The sequence below is a fragment of the Anas acuta genome, chromosome 2, assembly GCF_963932015.1.
Source record: "Anas acuta chromosome 2, bAnaAcu1.1, whole genome shotgun sequence".
NCBI classification, from domain to species: Eukaryota; Metazoa; Chordata; class Aves; order Anseriformes; family Anatidae; genus Anas; species Anas acuta.
In genome coordinates, this window is record NC_088980.1 from 83,474,576 (window position 1) to 83,498,016 (window position 23,441).

At 42.0% G+C, this 23,441-nt stretch overlaps 1 protein-coding gene across 1 annotated transcript in view; it reads left to right on the forward strand.

Moving 5' to 3' along the window:
* The first annotated feature begins 17,070 nt into the window (after positions 1-17,070).
* DAP (death associated protein) overlaps positions 17,071-23,441 on the forward strand; it is a 46,540-nt gene continuing 40,169 nt past the window's right edge. The window contains exons 1-2 of the mRNA XM_068670998.1: positions 17,071-17,239; positions 23,331-23,427. Coding sequence (XP_068527099.1) covers positions 17,185-17,239; positions 23,331-23,427 — 152 coding nt within the window. The 5' untranslated portion in view covers positions 17,071-17,184. The remainder of the gene's footprint in view (positions 17,240-23,330; positions 23,428-23,441) is intronic.

Consider the following 23,441-nt stretch of genomic DNA (forward strand, 5'->3'; position numbering starts at 1 on the left):
CCCAGGGAGCAATGGGTGACATTGGCCTGCTTATTGATGGGACATAGAAAACTGCAAAAAACTAATTCAGGCAAATGAGGATAGCTAACTGTTAGATTGGACATGAGTGACCAACACAACACCACAATGTTCCAACAAAACATACAGTCAGCTACACATAGTAAAGTGAAAAATAGTGAAATTCACATAAAAGTGCAAAACTTGATGGCAAAGACTTTAGAAAAATGATAAAATACAAGGAAAGACTATAGTGTTTAATGTAACTACTTGTGCAACACCTCTGTAATATTTTTTGTGTTGTTCTACTCCCTTTGACAGAGCATCCTCATCCTTCCAGCCAGAGCACCTGGAAGTTCTGCTCTCACTCAGCAAGACAAGTCATGACTTCAGTGATGCTGTGAGATATTTGGACTGTTTTAGGCACCTCTCATCGGCCTGTTGTAGGTTCAGATGGTAGGTCACATGAAGGTTTCTGAGGTAGGAAGTACACAGGAAGCAGTTCTGTGATTTCTAGTTAGAGCCTTTGCTTTGCAGCCACACTCCACACATTTGGAAAATGACTTTGTCACACCAGCTTAAGTACCTGTTTTTCAGATACGGAAGACAGATGTTTAGATATTACATTTCAGGTAATTGCTTTTCAGGTCCTTTCCTTGGAAAGTCTGCTACCAAAATCCTTGTGTGTCTTTGATGCACTTACAGATTTTCTCTGACTTACAATGGAACAGTTGCATTTAAATCAATTTAAATATTTAGCATCTGTCTTTCACAGAATGAATAGTGATGTCCCCCATACTTTCTTACGATGTACCTGAAGGAGTGCTTTTTAAGTCTCCCCTGTTGCTGTCAGTTAAACCTGAAAAAGGTGGATTATTGGTAGACAGAGTGAGCTTTTCCTCCTGATTTGTGAACTTCAGACATAATTCTTTGGTGCATGCTGCTGTACCTGACCTCTTCCTTCTTCTAAATGATATTGAAACTATTATCACTGTCTGTGTCTCCCCTTCCCTATTGTTCCCTTTTTCACAAGCTCTTTATTTTTCCTGACACTTCAATTTTCCGAGTTTCTCCTGTATATTTTCAATCCTCCCTGTGGTTCATTTCTTCTAGAGTTTTCTTAAAAGGTCTTAAGGTCCTTCCTCACAGGTTCTTCCTGCTGTAATAGACAGAGCTCCCATGGCTCATCTAATTAGTATGGGTTGCATAAGTTTGTAGCAATATAGCCAAAATGAATGAAAATTTGTGTTAAATTACCAGAGCTCAGGGACCTTCTGACTCTTTATTAGGGTAACTGACAGTCTGAAGAAACAGCATAAATGTCTCAGTGTTGCTCACTGCACAATGCTACTTTAATCTTCAGACTTTAATCTATGCACAAGATGTCTTTTGCATTTCCATTCTGCTTTTATCCTGCAATCTCAAAGCATTTTGCAAATATTCGCTAATTTTTTGTCACCGTGTTTCTGAGAGATGAGTAAACACACACATGCATGTAGTAAAGCTGATTTACCTGAGGTGCTGAGATGGAAAGTGAAACAGCTCTGTAACAGATCCATACCAACTATCACAGTCACGCTGCTAAGATGAATGGACCACCAAGTGCATCTTAAAATTTTGCTAATGAGGTGTAACACTATTAGAGAAACTATTAGAAACTACTAGAAGCTATTAGAAACTGCTACTTGAAACTATCAGATGATGTCCAAAGGAGAGCTGCAAAGACAGTGAAGGACCTGGAGGGCAAGAGATACGAGGAGCGCTAGAGGTCCCTTGGTTTGTTCAGCCCTGAGCAGAGCAGGCTGAGGGGAGGCCTCATGGCGGCCTGCAGCTCCCTCAGGAGGGGAGTGGAGGGGCAGGCGCTGAGCTCTGCTCTCTGGGGACAGCGACAGGACCCGAGGGGACGGCATGGAGCTGGGACAGGGGAGGGTCAAGCTGGGGGTTAGGGAAAGGGTCTGCACACAGAGGGTGTTCGGGCACTGGGACAGGCTCCCCAGGGCAGTGGGCACAGCACTGAGCCTGACAGAGTTCAAGAAGCATTTGGACAGCACTCTCTGTGGGACATGATGGACACTAACTGGTGAGGAAGATCTTGCTGGCACACATGAGCTACCTCCTACTATTTTGATAATGAACAGTATTCTGTGTTGCTTATGCAGCTGAAGACAGTTTCTTTGCTTTATGCTCCCCCTCTGGCCAGCACAAGATTTACTGGGACCTGATCAGACTTTCCAGGAACCATGTAATGAAATCAGAGCAGTCAGGATTAACAGCTGTGAGTCCCAGTTTCCACTAGGTGTACTATCAGTATATGAAAACCAGATACAAAAGACTGGCCTGGGCTTTTTTTTTTTTCCCTCCCTCTTAATCTGGAATGTATTCAGACCTCAGAGGAATTGTTAACTTTGATATTAGCTGTTTCCCATCTGTTTCTACTTAGGAAAACCTTGTAAAACCTGGACTGTGCCTTCTAAGGCATCTAAGTAAGAGCTTGAAATTCCACAGCAGTGAAGGAAATGCAAAATACTTGTTGAGCCACTGGAGCTCTGCAACCAGATCTAGTAGGTTTTCACAAAACAAAGGTCTGTTTCAAGCAAGGAAGTGTTATGTTACTTGAGTCAGTGGCAGAATAAGAAAACCTACCTGACTGGCTAAGATATGCATCCCCAGTCACCATCCTACATTTCTTTTTGATGGAGAAAAAGAAAAAAGTGAGAAAAGAAAATGTAAAAATAAATAAATAAAAGAGCTGCTAAAGCAGCAAAGAATATTTCAGACATATGATCCTCTGAGCTCTCCCCAACACCATCATCTTAGGTAATGGCTTATCACGTAACATTCGCTTTATTTTCTCTTGAACGGTAGGATATTTCCAAACTTGTGCATCCCATCTGTATCCATTTTCGCAATGACTGAACAAATGCAATTAGTCTGCAGTCAGCCATGTAATGGTCTCCTACTACTACCGCTAGGTATTTTTAGTCCATGGACTCTCTTATTTATCAGCTATGCCTTTTTCTTTTCCTAGCTTACATTTATTATCAGAGTTGCTTTTATTCCTTCGCTGCCATTCTGTGTTACTGAATCGCATATGCTTGAGCCTTTCATATTTCTCTCATGGTTACCTCCATTAGTACACACAGATTGTTGAAAACGAGAACATTTTCCTGGGAAATTATTGCAAAATTTGTCCTTTATTTCTCCTCAAGTTCTGAAATTCTTAAAATTTCCTAGATCTGTAGGAAATATGTAGGCAGATGTAGACATGAAGGCAGACGTACAGTCTGCCTTCTACCCAGACTGCCTTCCACTGATTGCTGTATTTTTACAAAGGTGTATGACTGCTGGAGAAGAGAAAACCCCCACATCACCCTAAACCAAGGAGTTGCATTTCCTCTCCCCACAACAGACTGTCAACGGCCCACCTACCTCGCAGCAGGAAGTTACACGGATTTTTCTAAAAAAGTGAATGGATTTCACTTATGTGCTGAGCAGAGCAGGGATAAACGTGACTTTATGCATGCTCTTCTTTGCCTATGAGATGGCAACTCAGCAGCCTTTCAGATTTTGATTCAATCCATTAAAAACAACAACGTCACTGAATTGTTCTTCATCTTTCAAAGTGTTAAACATGACATAGTTTAAGTTCTCTAAATTGGTCATTAGGTTTCTTCATCACGCTAAATGCTATGTATTTCTCTGCCTGTATCAGTGCTCTTGGCTTGCTTTAATGCTGCTTGTTGAATAGCACTTTCTGTCTTTTGTTCCTGATTTTGTGGTCTAATTTCATGCTATGTATGTAGAATTTCCTGCTTGTTTGTTTTCCATTAAGCAGTCAGGTTTTCTTAATTCTTGCTTCTTTCCTGAAGTATTTATCTGAAAAAATAATGAATTCTCAGTTGTACCTTCTTGGCAGTGAAGTACTTTGTGACTCTTGTATCAAGTTTGTCTCTAGTGTGGACAGTGCACATACTTAAAGCCTTCTTTAAAACAGAAAAATGTCCTGATTTAATTTAAACTAGGCTTAAAACCAATTCAACTTAACTAAAGCAAATTCTTGTGTAGACTGTCTTACTTGGTATATAGCATATGTAAGTCTTTCATTGTCCTGAATTTAGGGGAAAAGGGGGGAGGGGAGGGGAAGGGAAGGGAAGGGAAGGGAAGGGAAGGGAAGGGAAGGGAAGGGAAGGGAAGGGAAGGGAAGGGAAGGGAAGGGAAGGGAAGGGAAGGGAAGGGAAGGGAAGGGAAGGGAAGGGAAGGGAAGGGAAGGGAAGGGAAGGGAAGGGAAGGGAAGGGAAGGGAAGGGAAGGGAAGGGAAGGGAAGGGAAGGGAAGGGAAGGGAAGGGAAGGGAAGGGAAGGGAAGGGAAGGGAAGGGAAGGGAAGGGAAGGGAAGGGCTAAAGCTTAAACAGAAATATCTGGGATATTTATTTAAAACTGCATACCTAAATAGCCTGGTGCAACTTGCTTATAGAGAAAAGTCTTTGAACTATACACAGTAAGATAAAAAGTATATACAGTCCCCCAGAGCATTTTTGCTCTGTGCTGCCAGTTCCCCATCTTTTCCACACTTCCATCTCTGATTTCAAGTACAGTTTTTTAGCTGTTTCCAAAACAGAAACATGCATAAATTTCATTGCAGCTGCTGGGGACCTTACTAATCTCCAAACATTTTCTTGTGCTTACACTTGCTATTCACCAGTGCCTGTTTTCCTTTTCACCCTGTTTTTTTTTTTTTTGTTTTGTTTTTTTTTTTCTCCACACTGTCTCTGTGGACTGCACTGTCTCTAGCACATTTTTGAACATTTAGTCTACAGTATCTACCTGAAAAAATGTGGCCAAGCTTCCAGCTGGTTCAAATTTATAGGAATATCTTCAGAATATATATATATATACACACATATACATAAAAGTTGAGAAAGAACCATTAAAAGAAATATTCTGACAATGAATCGAAAATGAAATGGATTTCTACCTCTAGATTTGCCTAAGTTATATTCAGAGGCAGAATATACTGTAGAAGTTACAGAAATACAACAAGCCTGAATCTTTCATTACCTTAGAGAATAGCCAAGCTTAGCAGCAGTGATTTCATCTCCTAAGTCCAAAATCTTCAGCTGGAAATACTTCCTCTGCTTCCTTTTGAACAGGCTCAGAAATCTTTTCTGCCTTTATCTCACTTCTTTTACCAGAAATATATATATATATATATAAATTACTCTGGTTTCTCAGTCAGCCTATTTCCATTAAGCATTTCAGTTTGCACCCTCAGCTCAGGTTCTTGTGTGTGAAGCACTTATGCACACCTGGTTGGATGTTACTATTGTCTTTTTTTCCCCTATGCATAGGTATATTTGCCTTTACAATTTCTTCCCTTTGATATCAGATTAGTGAGGCTACATTAATTATTCATTCCTCTAGGTGACAAAGGCTCTCTGTTCAGCAGTGGACTGGCCTGGTCCTTTAAGCTCAATAGAGGTGTTAGTCTTAGCTGTTCTGGGGAGGACAAAGGAGAAAAGATACCTCAGCAAGAGTTCAAATATTTATAACAGATCATCTTCCTACTGCTTCTCACAGTGCTGCATGCCTTTCATTTTATGAAAGTCGACATTTTAAAAATCCTTTCAGTCAGTGTTCGGCAATATTCTCGCACCCAAAGTGGCATAATTCGTAGGTTAAACATTCTAACCCCCATTCTGCTGCTTCCCTCACTCACACCAGAAAATGTTTCTTCCACTTAGACCCCTGTCTTACAGGCTCCAGAAAGGAAAAATGCATTGCGAAACTGGGCATTGCAAGAATATTCCAGGAAATTAGTTCTAAGAATAGCTGCACCTATGGGATTAAGTCATTACCTATTTACCACAAAATCATCCCTGATTCAAGCCAGCCACCATTAAAAGGAAGAAGAATGTTGGTCTGTGGGATTTAAAATAGGTGGCTGCAAAATTATCTAATGTCAAGCTGCAAATAGGAAATGGAAAACATATGCAGATCTTTGGTCATTATTTATGTTGCCTCTAAAGTTTCTTCTTACCCATTACGATGCAGCTGAGAGACTGTCAGAAATTCACACTCTCTTGGCTGAGGATCCAGACTTCAAATGGATCTTGGCTGAGAGAAGAATGTTACCCTTTGTGCTACATTCCTTTAAAATATGTTTTAAGAATACATTCAAAATCAAATTTCTTTTCTCACATAATTTTGAACCTTCACCTCGTAAGTGAAAGGTGAGCCTTCACTTTGGATCTTTGTCTTGACTATTAATTGCCCTTGCCTCTTTGAAAATGATGGTTTCTCTTCAGCAAACCAGACGTAGCCAACCCATTGGTTTGAGCATTAGCAAACAGTGAATCAGCTGACCGATATGCTTCTTTTCCAACCTGATCAAAGCCAAAATATTTCAGAAAATCAGTATGAAGTATGGCTTTATTCAGAAGCTTTTATTTCCCATAAGGCTTCACCCATGTTTTACACACACATAGCAATGGACTATGCCACACCTGGCTATCAGACGCAATTACAGACATGCAACCGAGCCCGCGTCTGCTCCTGTCATGCTGATGTCTGCAGAGCATCCCTAGCTGATGGCTACATTTGTAGCATGGGGTTTGGTTCATTTTCATCCCATGATCCAGCTAATTGGGTTCAGTGCAGCGTGCGGGTTCTCACCCAGCACCTCTCAGACATCACAACAGTGCCCCAAGGCCACTGGAACAGAGGTGCTCTCCAGGCACTGGCTCCCTTGGCTGGAGTTCCAGCATTTGCTCAGGAAATGCCCAAGGTAAAGCTCCATATAGCTGAGAGGACAGCAGAGATGCCCAGATGGGGTAAGAGGTATCAGCAGTAGGCCACAAAAACCACTCCAACAGATGGAACGGAAGCTCTTGGGGACTACATGAGACTGCTTGGGATTTTTCTTTTTATATTTTTTATTTTTTCCCCTGGAGGGCTTGGAAGTCATGAGATATGAGAAAAGCTAAAAAGCAGCTAGATTTTTTCATATAAATTTCAATTGCTGAGGGCAAGCTCGATGCTGCAGGATTGTCTTCCAAAGGACCGTCTCCAAAGGACAAACAGAGGATTATGTGAACAGAAGGCAGGCAAAACAACAGGTATTTATCTGATGTATTGGACTGAGCAGAGCAATGAAATGGGGCATTCTTTCCTGAACAATCTGCTGGTGGAGGGATTTCCATCACAAGCTCAGAGCTGGTAGCAATACAGAGGACTGGCTAATCTAGAAAGACAACATTTGGAACGGGAATATATGGAGGTATTTTCATTGCTGCATTGGGAAAAGATAGCAGTAGAGCAGAGAAAACAGATAGCAGCAAGCACTACAGAAACAGAGGCAGGGCAAATAGCATCTTTTGAAGGATGGGCTTTTAACCTGTGATTGAGTTTAGACAGGAATTAACGGCTGACCAGCGGACAGCAGAGTGAAGTGTGGCTTGTGGCTGTTGATAATGACAGCCAGAGTGACAGATCAGCAGGTTCCAGACAATAGGTCTGCACTGACAAGTAGTGGAGAGAGGGAGAGAGGAAAGGGAAGGAGGATTTTTTTTTCCCAGCTTCTTAATGAAGTTCAGATTTGACGCAGAACACTGACTTTCTGACAGCTTGTAAACTTTCATGCTGCTGTGCTAGATGTAGGTTTGGAAGCTAAGGCTAGGTTTGTGCCAGGGAAAAGGGCACGAAGAACAATAAGGACTAGATGAAAAGGGCAAGGAAGGAGCACTAATCCTTGTGCAGAAGGTGAAGGGAGTTTAGGGAGCCAGAAGTTTTCCACTTAATCTTTATGAACTTGAGGCTCAGTTTAAGGATGACCCATAAGAGACAATATTTCTAGCAGAGTTGTCCTTGAGGGGGAATCGGGAGTACTGTAGCAGCCAAGAATTTAAAGTCAGTGAAGGGCTGGAACGAAATGGCCTATCAAAAAATAATAAATGAGGTGGCTGCAAGGAGGATATGGGTCCCTTTACTCCTCTAGGACAGGTATTGACAAAAGGATGCGATGAATTCACAATGATCCATTCACCACCACCACCCTCCTATCCTCAGGGTGTCCATAAATGATGGTGGTGACCCTCAATTAGTTCTTTGACATACATTTTCCTTGGCCCAACAGCATCAGTCATTCTTTCCTACTGCCTTGTAACACAACTTGCAAATTGTGACACAAAATTGGTATTTCAGCTATTCCCCCTTCACCATCATGATTTCAATTTGCTGGGATTCAAGATCCAGGGACAGTGTTTCTTCAAGAAAGCAATGTCAATAGGTGTCTCTGTGGCCAGTGCAGCTTCTGGTAGTTCATCAAAATGCAATATAGGCAGTGAAATGGGAAGTGGCATTTCTCTGATAGCTTACTGTCCTGAGCACTTTGATGGAAAAAGACAGTAGTACGCAACCATGTGGTGGCAGGCTGTGGTGGCAGGGAGGCAAGGGGTCCCTATGGACATGTGAGAGGGCAGAGGGTTTCTTTGTAGAAGCTGCCATGAAAAGGTAAACATGGCAGAAACCCACAAAAGAGCAACCTCTGCCCCAGGAGGAACAGATGGAAATCAGAACAAGAAGGGGGACAAGAAGGATTATTCAAACAACTGGAGGTGTTGCTGAGGGACACTTAGATCTTAGCTTGGAAGGAGCCTGTGGTGCACTGCTGATGGTATTACATCTTGTTCCACGTGAGGATATAGTGGGGCTGAGTATATGTACCTGAGACAATTCATTTCAAATTCAGGACAACAGGTTGGTTTGGGAAACTAGCTCCCCAGACAGTGAAATGCTCAGGGCATTGCCTTTGCATTATGGATCCTGAATAAGGACTAGGTCAAGGGAGGCAAATCTGTTTTGCACCGAAGACACTGAGAGCCTACAAAAGCACATTCTGAAGAGTTTTCTAAGGTTCTTGAGGAAAGTAAATTTGGAGAAAAATGACCTCTGTGATGCTTGCAGGTTGCATGATACGGATTTCCTCATTGAGCAGGACCTGGCAACATCCCCTAGAGGTCAGTCAGTAGTTGTTCTCTGAGTACAGGGCTGATGGCTTTTATGGAAATGTGCAGGAGTCCCACCTCCATCTGGGACGGAGAGATGGTCAAACTTAGATTTCTTGGAAAAAAGCTGAGGATGCATGCCCCCTGCTTATGGACGATGATGATGAGTTTCAATCATTAGTCTACACAGACTTCTGCCTTCACACATGACTATTAGTTATGCAGTAGGTGATGCACACTGAAGTGTGCCTTACCTTTCTTTTGGTGTTTTGAGAAGAGAAGAAAATGAAGTGATTCCTGATATGACATTCCAACTGGTCTATCCATACCTGCTGTAAATGCAACAAATATACCTCTACATATCTTTTTTTTTTTTTTTTTAATATATAAACGTGTTTACATACAGTATGATGACAGGTATCAGTCATCACACTATACGTCAGACTCTGCATTTAGCAGTTTACAGAATTTTCTATCAGTTTACTGCCAGATTAAACAAAAACTTTACGGAGAATTTCCTTTCAGAGGAAGCCATAATCCCAAACACCTCCCCTTCCTCTTCTCCTGAATTTTTATTGCTGATCAGAACATCATTTGGTATGGGACATCCCTTTGGTCTGTTCCGGTCAGCTGTCCCAGCTGTGTCCCTCACAGCCTACTTGCTGTGGGGGAAAGAGTGAAAAAAAAATGAAAAAAAGAGAAAGCCTCCATGCTCTGCAAGCACTGCTCAGCAACAGGCAACACTGCTGTGTTAGCAACAAAGTTTTGGTCACAAATCCAAAACTGCACTACAGGGGCTGTTAGGAAGAGAACTAACACCATCCCAGCCAGACCCAGTACAAGCATGAAACAGTAAAAACCTTCTGTTTATATTTTGATAAATGCTCCACATGGGACAATTGCTAACCATAAAACTAGGCTTCCATGAATAGTATAGAAAATGTAATACTAGCAACTAAATTAAATTAAATTATGTAGTCTGGACAATTGAAAAAAAAAAAAAGAGAAATAATAAAAAATGAATTTTTGTGCAAAGAAAAATAAAATATATATACATACTTCAAGCATGTCGCATAACTTTTAGCTCTCAGCCAACAAATATTTTGAAAATATGCTCATTTAAATTGACACAGTTCTGGAATACAACTGAAAAATAAAATAACCCTTCCAACATTGTTCAAACATTGCACTTTCCTGCAGAGAGGTCATAAGACATCCCAAACCTAAAGAACTGTGATACTTTGCATTCTTTTCATGTAAGAAGAAAGAGGACGAGAGAGATAACAGGAGAAAGAATGTGTTAGCCTTATACCCTTGAGCTGTGATGAAATACCAGTCTACTTACATTTAATTATGTTCATTTTATAACAAAGCATTCAGCAGAAAACATCAATAAGAATGTTGACACGCTCAGACTCCTTCTAACAAGAAGGAGGTACAATTATGGATGGAAATCTGGCATCTAGGATTCAGCTGAAAAGGGAATTTTTGCTGTTTATCAATTTGTTCTCTCTATAAGGTAGTGTTTCTAAAGGAAAATTATTGGCTAGATTTACAGCTGAGCTATGTGTTATGGCCTGTTCCAAGATTAAAAAACACTACATTACACCAGACAAAGACACATTTCGACTAAATATATACCACAAGATATAATTTGTTGTTGTCTATTACTTAATGTTCTCTGGAAGGAACATAAATAAATATTGCATGGAGTAAATACCCGAACTTTGCAATTGATACATTTTCTGCAGAGTTAACAGAAACCTTAGGTTGACTAACAGAGATCTGAAACTAAGGCTACTCCAGGAGATAAAGTTTTGTTTGTTTGTTTGTTTGTTTGTTTGTTTTTAAATAGGATTATCTCATGGATGAATGAAGTGGGGTTAGATAAAGCAGGTCCTGTTACTGCGGGAAGCTGAACACCAACTTCAATCATGTCACTTAGGAGTGGTTGCTTGTGCCTTAGCACCAAGAGGGTCACCACATCAGGTACTAAAAGGTCGAACAGGGTTTAGGATCCTACAGTCTTAAATGGCTTCTAAGATGTGAGGTCCAGCAACCCATGCTTGGATCCACACAAAATTCCCTCTGACACCAAAAACAATTTCTATGAAGGAACTGAAAGAATCTTAGGACACTAAAATTGATGAAGTTTGGTGTTATTTACCATGGATGTGGCAGTAGTTCACAGGAGCAATAGCAGTCCCCATTTCCACTGGTAGTGGTGCCTCCATGTGACTCAGAAAACCAAGAGGTTGTGCACTCTCACAGTTGTGCAAAAAGAAGCCTTGTCATCTACAGAGATGGAGAAGCAAGACCCTCTAACTAGGCAACACTAATGTATCCATTATCTGTAATGATAATATATTGCAATTTTCTTTAATAGGTCCAAGACTAATGAGACTTAATGGAGAGAACTGTGCCCCAAGAGGCCTGGAGTCCATTTTCATCTCTTCTGATAGTCTGAAGTCTCCTGTCCTTCCTTCCTTCCTCCCTCCTCTCCTTCCCTTCTCCCTTGCTCTCCTCCCTCCTTCTGCCCTTCCTTCCTTTGAATCTATAAGCTGCTATATCAGTCTTACCTATCAGCATACTTCTGTAGTATTATCACTGTGTCCTAAAGTAGAATTGAATTGCACTGCATTGGAGCAAGAGTGAGCAATGCCATTTTATAGCGCAAGGTCTATGGAAACTTACAGACATTTATTCGCTTTATTTTTCTTCCAGCATTTCATACTAGACACGTTTATAAAAATTTCAGTGGAAAGCACTACCTTTTAGCTTAACATGAGGCTATATTGTGATAATGGTTTCCATTTGGGTTTTCTGTAAAGGTAGAATTCTCCCGTGAAGTCCAAACCAATTTCTGCTTCAGCCAAACAGCACAAAAAACCCTGAAACGGGTCTTGAAAGAAAAGACACCTAGCATCAAATTATGTCACTTTAGCATGTGCTGTGCCAAAAACTTAGCAGCTAGAATAATATTGTAAACAACAATGGGGAGAAGCAAATGTAAAAAATAATACTTACATCTAAGAAAACTACTTACAGAAAAAATAGGATGCTTATGTGAAAAAGGTATACAGGACAACTTCCGAGCTTGCTAGGAACCTCCTGAATGTGACTGGCATCTCAGCAGTAATCCATCACACCAAGAAATTGCTTTTGTGCTGATTTTACGTTTGATAACAGCGCAGAAGCCTGAACTTTATGACAATATAATGAAAGAGTGACGATATAAGGTTGCAACATTTCTTTATGAAAATATCATTCCACCTTTCTGATGAGATAGACCTGTTGCACACACTTTAGCAGAAACCTTTCCAAGAAAATTTAATAAAACACTAAGACGAAAGAGGGTTTGAGTTTTACAATCACATTATGATTCAGTTCAGTAACTTTTAACACTCACAGATTTATGTGTTTGCCCCAGTGGAAACCTACTCTAGCTCCAAAGGAAAAAAAAAATGAATTATATAGGTTTTCCTGGAAAACTGAATTAGTAAATCCAGCTAGCAAATAAATTTGTGTTTCTTGTCAGAATACCAGTGCAGTTCGAGTAACAACATGGAATCAATCATACCATCCAGATATGGAGAAACCAGCAAACAGTGGCAAGCCAAGTGACTTAATCATTAAGACAATATAACAAAAGTCAGTACGGGAAGAGTGGAAAAATGTGTTACTCGTTGCCCCAAATTTGTTTGCCTGTTTTTTCTTTTACATAAATTGTTTCCCAGATCTGTACATTATAACAAAATCGCCTTTTTGGATGGCACAAAATCTCTGAAGAGTTCCTAGCAAACCATAGTCTTAAAAACGCACCCTTTTCTTAATGTAGAGTAGCAGTAGAAAGACCTGAAATGACCATTATGGGGCTTTTGATAAAGGATTTATTTATTTCTACAGAGGAGGAAAAGTGGGAAATTTTCCCATGCTGTGACTGTATCACATTGTGAAACCATTGTTTTATTAGTGGGTGGTGACACATACAAGTGAAAATCTACAAACACAAAAGGTCAAAGTGAAGGATAAAATTCTCCCCTAAAAAATCCCTTTGGTTTGTCTACTGTTTCTTAGAAATGCTATCCTGAAAATGTCATGAAGGATTAGAACTATGTGGAGAACTGATAAAAATCATTTAGTTTCCCTGTGTTTTTTAATCTTTTAAAAATACTCAAATCTTAAAACACTGAAACAAAACAGCCCAATTTTCAAAAACAAAACAAAACAAAAAACAAAAAAACCACTTTTCAGGTGAAATTGTTTTACATGCATATCAAAATCAGCTAGTTGTTTTCATTGACTTTATGCTCATCTATAAATTTGACACAAGCCTATTCGCTGAACGAGTCTTGCCCAACCCATGGCTAAATATAGAGCGATTTATCATGCTCCCCAAGGTTTGCAGCATCCATGTGCTTGCGTGTGCTGGAGCTGATGGTAGAATTTGAGGGTTGTAGCAAAGTATTTAGCTGCCTTTCAAGCGCTCAGTGACCCTAGATTGCATTATTGTAATTTCTCCCTGCCTTGAACCAAGAAAAGGCTTTTCTACATGTTTTAATATTTTCAGAAAGAACATAAAGCTTTGCTGCAGGCCCAAGAGGAAGCACAAAAAAAAAAAATTGTAGCCATCTGTTAAGGACTGTGGACTAGTTTCAAAATAGACATAAACGGTGTCCTAATCATAGTTCAACAGACTGCCTATTTTTAAAACAGACTGCTTACTGAACATACGTTGGGCTATCGAGCACAAAAATAAGAGCCTAGTATTATTGTCAGAAGTCTCGTGAATGGCCAAGTGCAACTGAAAATAGTTTCTATTGGCATGCTTTTGCATGCTTTCCTATCTAATCTCTTCATGTGGATTTTTTCTGTAAAGGGCTTTTTCCTATTTTCTTTTTCTTTATTTATTTTTTCCTTTAACTGTGGGATGGGAAGGAACATGGAAAGCTGGGTTTTTGCCTCCACCATTACCACAAAACACGTAGCTTCTTTCTGCTTGTTATTTTAGCTAAAATTAATAGTGGCTGGAGAGTGTTCTTTCCTGGTTGTCCCGGATAGCACTGTCGATGCTTGAGATGCCTGTTAGGAGCTCTTAACTGTGAACTGAAGAGGTGTGCTGTGGAACCTTTCACAAAGTGCTCTTATTCTAAAATAAACAATCGTCTTCAAAACAGGTTAAAGCAGGAAATAAAAATATTCTAATCAGCCTGACTTATGTACTCTTCCCTCACCATGCTTCTGCATTTTGGTGCCCTGTCCTGTGAAGCTCTCGTTTACTGCTTTTCCAGTAGAGACTTGCCTTTGCTACAACCCCTGAGACACGGGTGTCAGCACCAGGTGTGGCTGGATTGGCAGTGGAAGTTGGGCCAACTTTTTGTAAATGCTCTGCCTGTTTTCCTCACAAGTTTCCCACAGTTGTTATCCTTCGTGCCTCCTGGTAGAAATAACAGGACTGTTAGAAACATCAGTGACTGACAGCTCCTGGCATTTTAATGTCTACCACCCACCTCTGTATTTCTTGCTTGTTGGCATCATCAGGAAGGACATTACGGCAATGCCTCGAGCAGGAGGAATGCCTGTTGCCCTAGATCTGCCAAGAAACCAATTGCTCTCTTGCACAAAAATGAAATTTCTCTTAGAACCTTTACGTCATTTTCTCATTTAAGTGTTTGATTTTCCGAACCTCAATATATTAAATATATATATTTTTATTATTATATTTTTAATTTGGATTTTTGCTTCTCTTAAAACACTTCAAATACACTAAAAAATTTAATAACTCAAAGTGAAATTTTATCCTATGGCATACTGAAACCTATATAGCTCTTTTGCCAGCACAGCAACAGCTTTTGCACAGGCCCATTACTTATGCAAATGAGTAATTATACATACACGTAAGTACAACACCACCCAAGAATCTTCAGGCTCTGGAAGGCAGCAAAGATCCTTTCCTCTCCCTTTCAGCAGCTTGATCCTCTGGGTGTTGCTCCTGCCTGACCTACCTTTGGCCTTTCCTCTCTCCCTCTGGGCTTCCCATCCTAGCCACATCCAGCCAGCCAGCTTCCCTTCACTGCATAACAAGAGGTGTTTCTGCTCTCCCACCCTGGTACTCTCCCTGCTGCCACAATTCTCATTTCACCTCTCAGCTGCCTCCTACTCAACTCTTTCTCGTCACCTCCTTGTCCACCCAGGCCAAGTCCTCCTGCACCTTGGCATCTCTGTTTCTTATCTCTATTCCCCCGTGCCAGTTCTTGCACCAGGATGATGATTTGCTTGGCGATCCCTGCTCCCAAATCTGACGCACAGCTGTGTTTGCAGGAAATGCCCTGTTCCAGCCCTGCATTTCTGACACATACTCAGGGTGGATGTAGCGTTTTAGGAGTGAAGCCACAGCAAGCCTTTATACAAGGACTTGTATTAACGGCAACATCCAAGTGTTGGAGCGTTATGAAATGTTGGCAGCTTTCCCAACAACAGCCAAGTACAACTTTGATGCAATGCTTCCTTGCAGCGCACCCCCACACAACAAATCCTTGCACTGAAATATGAAAGTATTACTGATTCTCGGAGGAAAAAAAAAATAATGTCATAAAGCACATTTTCTTGAATTTCACTTCTATAATAGCTGGTTTAAATTAAACCTGCAACAGCAAAAAATCATACTGACTGCCATAACCAGCAGAGGCAATTCCAAGCCAAGCATACCTGGGAAAACCAAGAACAACCAAACACATAATCTTTTCATTGAAATCAAGAGGAAAGTAGACAGGGAAACATTATAATCTCCATTTAGGAGATAATTCTGTCCTAGAAAAAGAATTATAATCTGAACAGACTTTGACAGAGACTGGAAGGGGAATTGGAGTAATTTGTGTTAGGCTACAGAGAAGGTGACAACTGAAAATATAATCTGAGACTTCAAAGTGCCGTATGTGTAAGGAAATTAAATTACCCAGCAGCAAAATGCAACAACTAAGTTACAGTATTTTGATAACATTTGTTCATGCAGGCTGCTAAGGATACTATGATGTGATTATACTTTGGTCTGTTGCCAAAAATCCCCTCATGCCATTACCCATTACTTACATTTTGGCAAGGGTAATATAGTAATTGCAAAAAAAGACCTGCACCACATGGCTACGTTAATTTCCCTGTGGTACACCTGGAAGGCTGTATGACTGCAGCGCTTTTGGGGGGTTCAACTTGCAGCCATCACCCGCTCAGCTTTCGGGGGCTAGATTTCCTTACGGCAAGTTGTAAGAGAAAACCCAAACAACTTGTACAGTTTACGCTTTGCTGATAATATAATTGATTTCGGCACTGTGCTCAATACCTTTCCGTGTTGTTTTGATAGTGTAACCAAAGTGTTTGAAAAAAAAAGACATCTTGTATGGGTGTGAATCAGCGGGGTGATTTCAAAGGAAAAGGTACGGAGATCTGAGGTGCAAGATGAGTGCTGTGCACGCCACTTCACACGTGTCTGGTTGGCAGAAGAAGATGAAGGGGAAGGCATGAGCTGCCGATGGGTTGCTGAGGAGACATTTCTTCTCAGAAAGAGAGGTTGGGCATTGGGATGAGTTGCCCAGGGAGGCGGTGGGGTCACCGTCCCTGGGGGTGTTCAAGGCAAGGCTGGACGTGGTGCTTGGGGACATGGTTCAGTGGGTGACATTGGTGGTAGGGGGATGGCTGGACCAGGTGATCTTGGAGGGCTTTTCCAACCCTAATGATGAAATAGAAAGGCGTACTGCCCTCTAAAGCAGCAGGCGCTACCCAAACGCGGTTTTTAGAGGCAGGAACCGGCTGCACAAACCGCGCGCGCAAAAAAAAAAATAATAAAAAAAAATAAAAAAAAATAAAGGAAACCAGCAAGGCGGCAGCTTCACAGCGCTCACTCCACGGCGCAGAGGAAGCGCTGGGGGAAGCGCTGAGCCCCGGGCCCTGTAAACACCGAGAGCCTCCAGCCCCGGGCCGGGCTCTGGGGGCTGCGGGCTGGGGGCTGGGGCCGGGCTCCCCCCGCCCCGTGCCCGGGGAGGCCTCGCAGGGCCGGGCCGGGCCCGGTGCCGCCCCCACGGTGCCTGGGCGCGGCCTGGCGGAGCCCCGGGGCGGCCACGTTGACAGGGGGCGGGGAGCGGGGTCGGGGCGCTGCCAGCACCGCCACCAGCAGCACCAGCACCGCCACCACCATGTCTTCGCCCCCCAAGGAGAAAGCCGAGACGCGGGCCGGACACCCTCCTGCCGGTACTGCCGCCGCCGCCCCGCTCCTTGCTGCGCTGCGCTGCTCGCCTCCGGGGACGGGGCTGGGAGGGGGGGGGCGCAGCGGGGCTGGGCGGGCAGGGGCTGCTCCGGCAAAGCCCGAGCTGGGCAGGGGGGAGGCGAGCTGCCAGCCCCTGCCCCTGCCCCTGCCCCTGCCCAGCCCGGCCGTGCTGGGCACTGCTCGGGCACGGGGAGCAGCCGGGCCTGCCCCTGGGGGGGCGGCCAGCCGCAGCTCCGCAGCACGGTGTGGCCGGGCTGTGCCTTGCTGCTGCTTGGTTTTCTTCCTCTTCATCGCTGCTTTATGAAAAGGGGAACCTCAGTCCCTGCACCGACAGCTTTTTCCTAGCTTGCAACGTTGCCTGTTACACAGCAGTCCTCGTACCCGAACTGAATTCTGCTTCCTTCCTATAGCGAGGACCTGAAATTCCTTTAAATAGATCAAAAAAAAAAAAAAAAAAAAAGCGAGAGGTAATTGCTTTCCTTCGTGGCAAACACAATTCAGTGACCGAGTTAAACTGACCCCCTGGCTGAGCAGAGTTGTCCCCCTTCTGCAGCCTGCCCTGTCCCAGCCTTAGCCCGTGCCTGCCCTGGTGGTAAGCTGGTTCAGGTAATTAAGCCAAATCAATTTGCCAAATGTCAGTGGTTTTTGCTGCTGTAGCTCCTCAATTTCACTCACTTTCAGGTCAGTTTCAGTGTGAAGAAGTTACTGAGATGTTAGAGTGGTGCAGCCAGAGGACACAGCTAAACCATCGGCTGACAGGGAGGAAGGATGAATGGCATCTATTTCCAGTTAGTTGCTTTGGGACCATGTTATTTATTTTGTTGTATGTTTTCAAGTTTTGTTTAAAAACCTGTGTTTTTTAAACAGGGGGATTTTCTTTTTTTAAAGGCCTAGTTCAGCCCTCACAAGCCACCTTTAGAAATGAGCAATGCACAGTGCTCAATTGTAATTGCAGTACAATACAGGTTTTCATTGCTGTCAGAGCATTTCGGTATTTTCTTTTCCCTATTAAGACTTGCATCCACATACGAGCTGAAGACCTGTGTACCTCTTAAGGTCTGTAGCAACCCTGAGTGTATTCTGTGGGTATGCACCAATTCCGCTTTGGAAGGGGATCGCCAGCCCTGTCTGAGGCCAGAGACAACCCGTGTTTTGCAGTATCCTCAAGGCATTCTTGCAGGAGGGTAGTTTTGAACTGGTTGGCAGAAGGAAGTCCCTCTGACGCGTTGTCCTTTTAACACTTCGAGAATCCACAATAAACGTGCTGACTAATGGCAGTTTATACTTACTGCACAAGCTGAAGCTGGGTTTTAATCCTCTATCCCAAGCCGTTTTAGATCCTCGAATAATAATGTAAAGCCATATGGCAGTCTGCACGGAAGTTTTAATAAAATAGAAGTAAGGAATTCTTGAGAACAACAACAAAAAATGACTGCTTGTATGCAGCTGGAATAGCGCTCGTAAATAAAAAGGCTAATTCCTAGCAAGGCGAAGATGCAAATGGGGGAACTTTTGACTAATGGCTCGACAGCTCTGTTTTTGCTGCATATGGTTGTTTCTGTAATTAGGGATGTATTACCCCACTGAGTATGAATCGCGTGCATAAAAGTTAGGAAAGATTTGGATCATGAAATTGAAGCTGAATTGACAAACTCATAGTATTTCCCATGTGCTGTTAGCCCTCGCTTACTGACTGCATGCAGTCTGTTAGCTTCCTCTCCACATTGATCTTTCCCATGGGGGGTGAGGGGGAAAGACAAGAAAAACACTTGAAAATAGAAAGGATAATGAAATGGAAGGAAACCTTAAGACCCCAGGTTGGCAACAGGGTACATGAAGTGACTTTGAACTCTGTTCTGAAACTTAATAAAGCTTAAGTTGGGACCCTCACATATATATATATATATATATATATAAATATAATTTCCATCTGTCAGTAAGATCAATGCGTCCATAACACCATGCTGACTAGGTTTGTATGGCTTGCAGTCACTCTGCAAAGGGCTGTGTAATTACTCTTTCAGCTGTTCATTTCTTCTAATAGCTACTGTGGATGAATACAGCAAGGTGATTGTATTAATAGTTTATTTATGAAGCTTTACAATAGATTCATGGAAATGGTTATGTGCTTTTGTTCTACATTTAAAAAAAATAGCTCTAAGCCAGGATTTCTATGAAATAGTGGTATATAATAACTCTTCTATTCTTGTTTTGTCACACACTAATGTATGTTCCCTTAAGCATGTGGAAGGGCTTGTTTAAAGTTTCCCTCAATATTAGCTTTTCATGCATCTTATAATAACAGATTCCATTATATTGATATGGTTCATGAGAAATAAATTCTGTATTAATATTTAATACTATGCTGAAGGAAAACAGGGACGTGCTAAAGGTCTTGGTTGTACTGTTGATTTCTAGTACAGTGGATGACTTCTCTTGCACCAAAAGGTTTGCCCAGAAGGGACTGCCTCAGGCCATGACACTGAACATCACCTATCTAAGTGAGCAGCGGCCAGGCTGAGGTGGTTCTGCAGGTACCTGGTGCTGCCTGTGACTTATTTCAGGAGTAAGTCTTGGAAACTAGGAGGAAGGAAGGGGTAAGTAAAATGAGAATGATTACTGATTCCAGAGCGTCTTAAATATTAATCAATTGACGTGGTTGCTTAATGCATTTCCAACAGGGTGTCTGGCAGAGGTGTACCCTTTAGAGGAACACAGGCTGCCAGTCACAGAATAAACAAGACGCTCCTGTCTGCCCCTCAAAGCAAACAAGGCAAGCAATAGCTAATAACCAAAGCTAAGCTGTCATCCAGCAACTAGGCAAACAGACTTCTGCTGTTGCCGGTAGCTGATCCCCTCTTTATTTCTCACCTTAGGAGCTGGTGACTTCTCGTCAGCTCCCCACACCACCTACAGCTGCTCCCTGGGCTCCTGCCCTTGCCGGGATCCCCCTCAGTAACTGCAGCCTGAGGCCCGTGAGTTCCCATCTTCAGTGCAGGAACTGGCTTCTTCCCACTCCCAGTCCAATTGTTGACACCTTCCTGTTTTGGGCATTTATTTTTGGTAGTGTTTTGGAAGGTGATTTCTCAGTTATTTAAATCCTTTTTCCGCTCCGTGAAGGATTTGCTGTAGGAAAATCTGAGCTCATGTTCTTTTAAGAATAACGTTTAAGCAACAAAATGACTGTAGTAAGCATCTGTGAAGCTATAAGGTAAAAACCAGGCAAATAAGAAATAGATGAATCCTCTTAATCCAAGAAAATCTCACAAATGGAGCATTTTTTACTTTAGGTTGGTGCATATAATCATTTCTTCTCTGCCCAACACTGACATGTAGCTGGGTTGAAATCTGTTGAAAACAGAAGTGATTTATGTTGCAAAGAGATTCTTTCTCTTCTGAGGCGGGGTCTTTTGAAACCAGATTGGGTATGGCTGTATTGTATCTTGGGTGGCATAGGTGCACCTCAGCTCCACGTACAGGATGTTTATATAAATATTTCACTTTTGTTCTCAGACATTCAGATTATTACTGTACTTGTTAGCTGGATTCTTCTTTCAGTTTCCAGATTTGCGCAGTAACCCTGGGTTACTGAAGATCATTCAATTATGCACCAATGTGCTTCTAGATGACTTTGTCAGTAGATATTAGTGAGGGGGAGAAAGACCCAAACCTGTTGCACTAGTCACTCGCTATCATGCCTTTTAATCGTCTGCTTATTTGTTTTTTAATCCTTCATAACTCTATCTGCAGAAAAATCTGATGGTGTTAGCTGGATGTCCTTGCAAGTGACAAATAGTAAAAACAAGAGGCTGGTGGCCTGATGATAGATTATGTAGGCAGGGAGGGATTTTGGCCAGCTAAGTTAGTGCTAAGTCCTTGGGTGTTGTTTCCCTTAATTCTCTGTTAGATGGTGAAAAGCTGCAGAGTGGGAGCGTGCAGGTGTTGACTGGAAATGCTGTTTTGTGACCTGGCAGATGGGCGATAGCATCTTCCACAAAAAATGTGGTTTTAAATTGAGCTAAGAGGAAGTGATTGTGCAATGCTTTGAGTCTATAAATTACTGCTAATAAAAAAATATTGAAGGTAAAGTAAAACAAGTGCTGCAAGTAAGGATTTTAGGTCTTTTTTTGCAGATTGATGCTGTCCCATCAGATTGTAGATTAAAAATAAATCATTTCCATAGCCTTGTACTCTTTTTAGTTCAATTGATAGGTTTTCTACAGACTGCAGATGAATACTTGGATCTGTAAAAGCATAAGTGTTTAGATGTAGTTTATTTCTGTCTCAGATGTGGCATACAGTGTCAGCTATTTAGCTGATCAGTCTTGCTCTTATTCTAGCTTGTGGATGTATCAAGCACTTCGATTAAGTTAAATGGAGGTGTTAGAACAGGACAGCACTCAACAGAATTCAGTGTTTGCTTTTATGAGCCAACTTGAATGCATAAGGACTTTGCATCAGGAAAAAATAATAGGGATTTTTATTTTTGTGCCATCTCTGAAGTTACATTTATTTGGTACCTCATCTTTCTGCCTTTCCCTGTGCCATGTCAACCATTTCACAAATTTAAGTATTGTAGGTTTTATGCTGGAGAGAATACAAAAGCGGTTAATATGTTGTGTGTTTGTTTTGTTTTGTGGTTTTTGTGTTTTTTTTTTTTCAATGCATGATAATGCCATAATTTTTATGGTTTATAGAAGTTGTGTTTTTTTTTCCCTCTGTTAATTGCTTGTCTTTAAGGTCCTTTATCAAATCAGAGTTCTGTCTTTCACATATCACAAAGCTTAAAAATCTCTTTAACAAACCCAGGGACCAAACTTGCAGTTCTTCTTGGGGCAGGTCACTTTCCCTTTGTTTCCTTCCCTGAAGCAGGCTGCGAAACCTGTGCCCAGGAGTGTCTGCTTGTCCCAGCTCTGAAAAACTAAGTTAAAAACTAAGAACTTCACCTGCTCCCAGGCTTCAGGGATTGGTACTGAGTGGTTGTGAGGTGCCTTAATCTCTCTGTGGCTGGGTACAAAACGGCTGTCAGAAGTCCCAGCCTCCCCTAACCACACAGAAAAGCTGCTTCAGCTCCTTTTCAGTCACCCACATCTGTGCCGTGGCACTGTGTGATGCCTGTGGCCTTTCCAGCACAAACCAGCACATCTGTAGGTGTTCTCATTGACTTTTGGCTGCCCGAGGGGTTTTCTGGCTGGTTACTGGTTGCGGTGTTGTAACTCTTCCAGTTAGCTACCAAGATGCCTCATACATCCCGTGTTTCACTGTAAGCACCTATAGCAATAGCTGAAGCACACAAACCCCTGCAGTATTAAAACAGAAAGCAGGTCAAAACCATCCTGCCTGTTGCTCCACTTAGTAGCTGCAGCATTAAAGTCTGGGTTTAGCTCCTATTTCAAATGTAAGCATTACCGTGGATAGATGGCGAACATCAGTGGATTTGCTTTCACTTCTTGTTTTGTGTCTCAGAGAGATTCTTTTGTGTTTGCATCATTTCTAAAACTAAATCATGACAAGGATCTGAAATGTGGTAATTGTTCTGCAAAATTAAAAGCTCTGTTCTAAATGCAAGTTAGCAGGCCTCCTAAGCTTTGCTTTTTACTGTGCTGTTTACAAAATATGACTATATTATAGCTGTAGGTTTTAACTTGAAATGACAAGTGAGATTCCTCAGCCCTTCTTGTTTTATGAGGGTATTTAATTTCCGAGTTTGTGGACTTTTGTGTAGTGTTATGCAAGCCATCACCTTGGTTTCTTCTGATTGCTACAAGTTAACAGAGGTGGGGGGAAGAGTTAAAATGGAGTTGAATTTTCTAAAACAGTGTTGAAAGCGGGTGATAAAACGAGCTGCTGCCTCTCAGGATGCGTGGAGATGGCAAATACAGGCCTGAAGTAGCTGCTCCTTAGATTTGCCACTTCTAAACAGCTTGGGCCCCTTTCTCAAACTGTGATTATTATTAAATTACTGTGCAAAATACAGTGTGTGTGAGGGGGATGTGTCACCCTTAAAAGTGTTGTTCTTTGCATACACTGGTTTGACTGAGACTTGTTGTGTCTTTCTCCATTTTTTTTTTCCAGTGAAAGCAGGGGGGATGCGGATTGTGCAGAAACACCCACACAATTCTGATGCCAAAGAAGAAAAAGATAAGGATGACCAAGACTGGGAAACCAGCAGGTGAGCATTTTGTT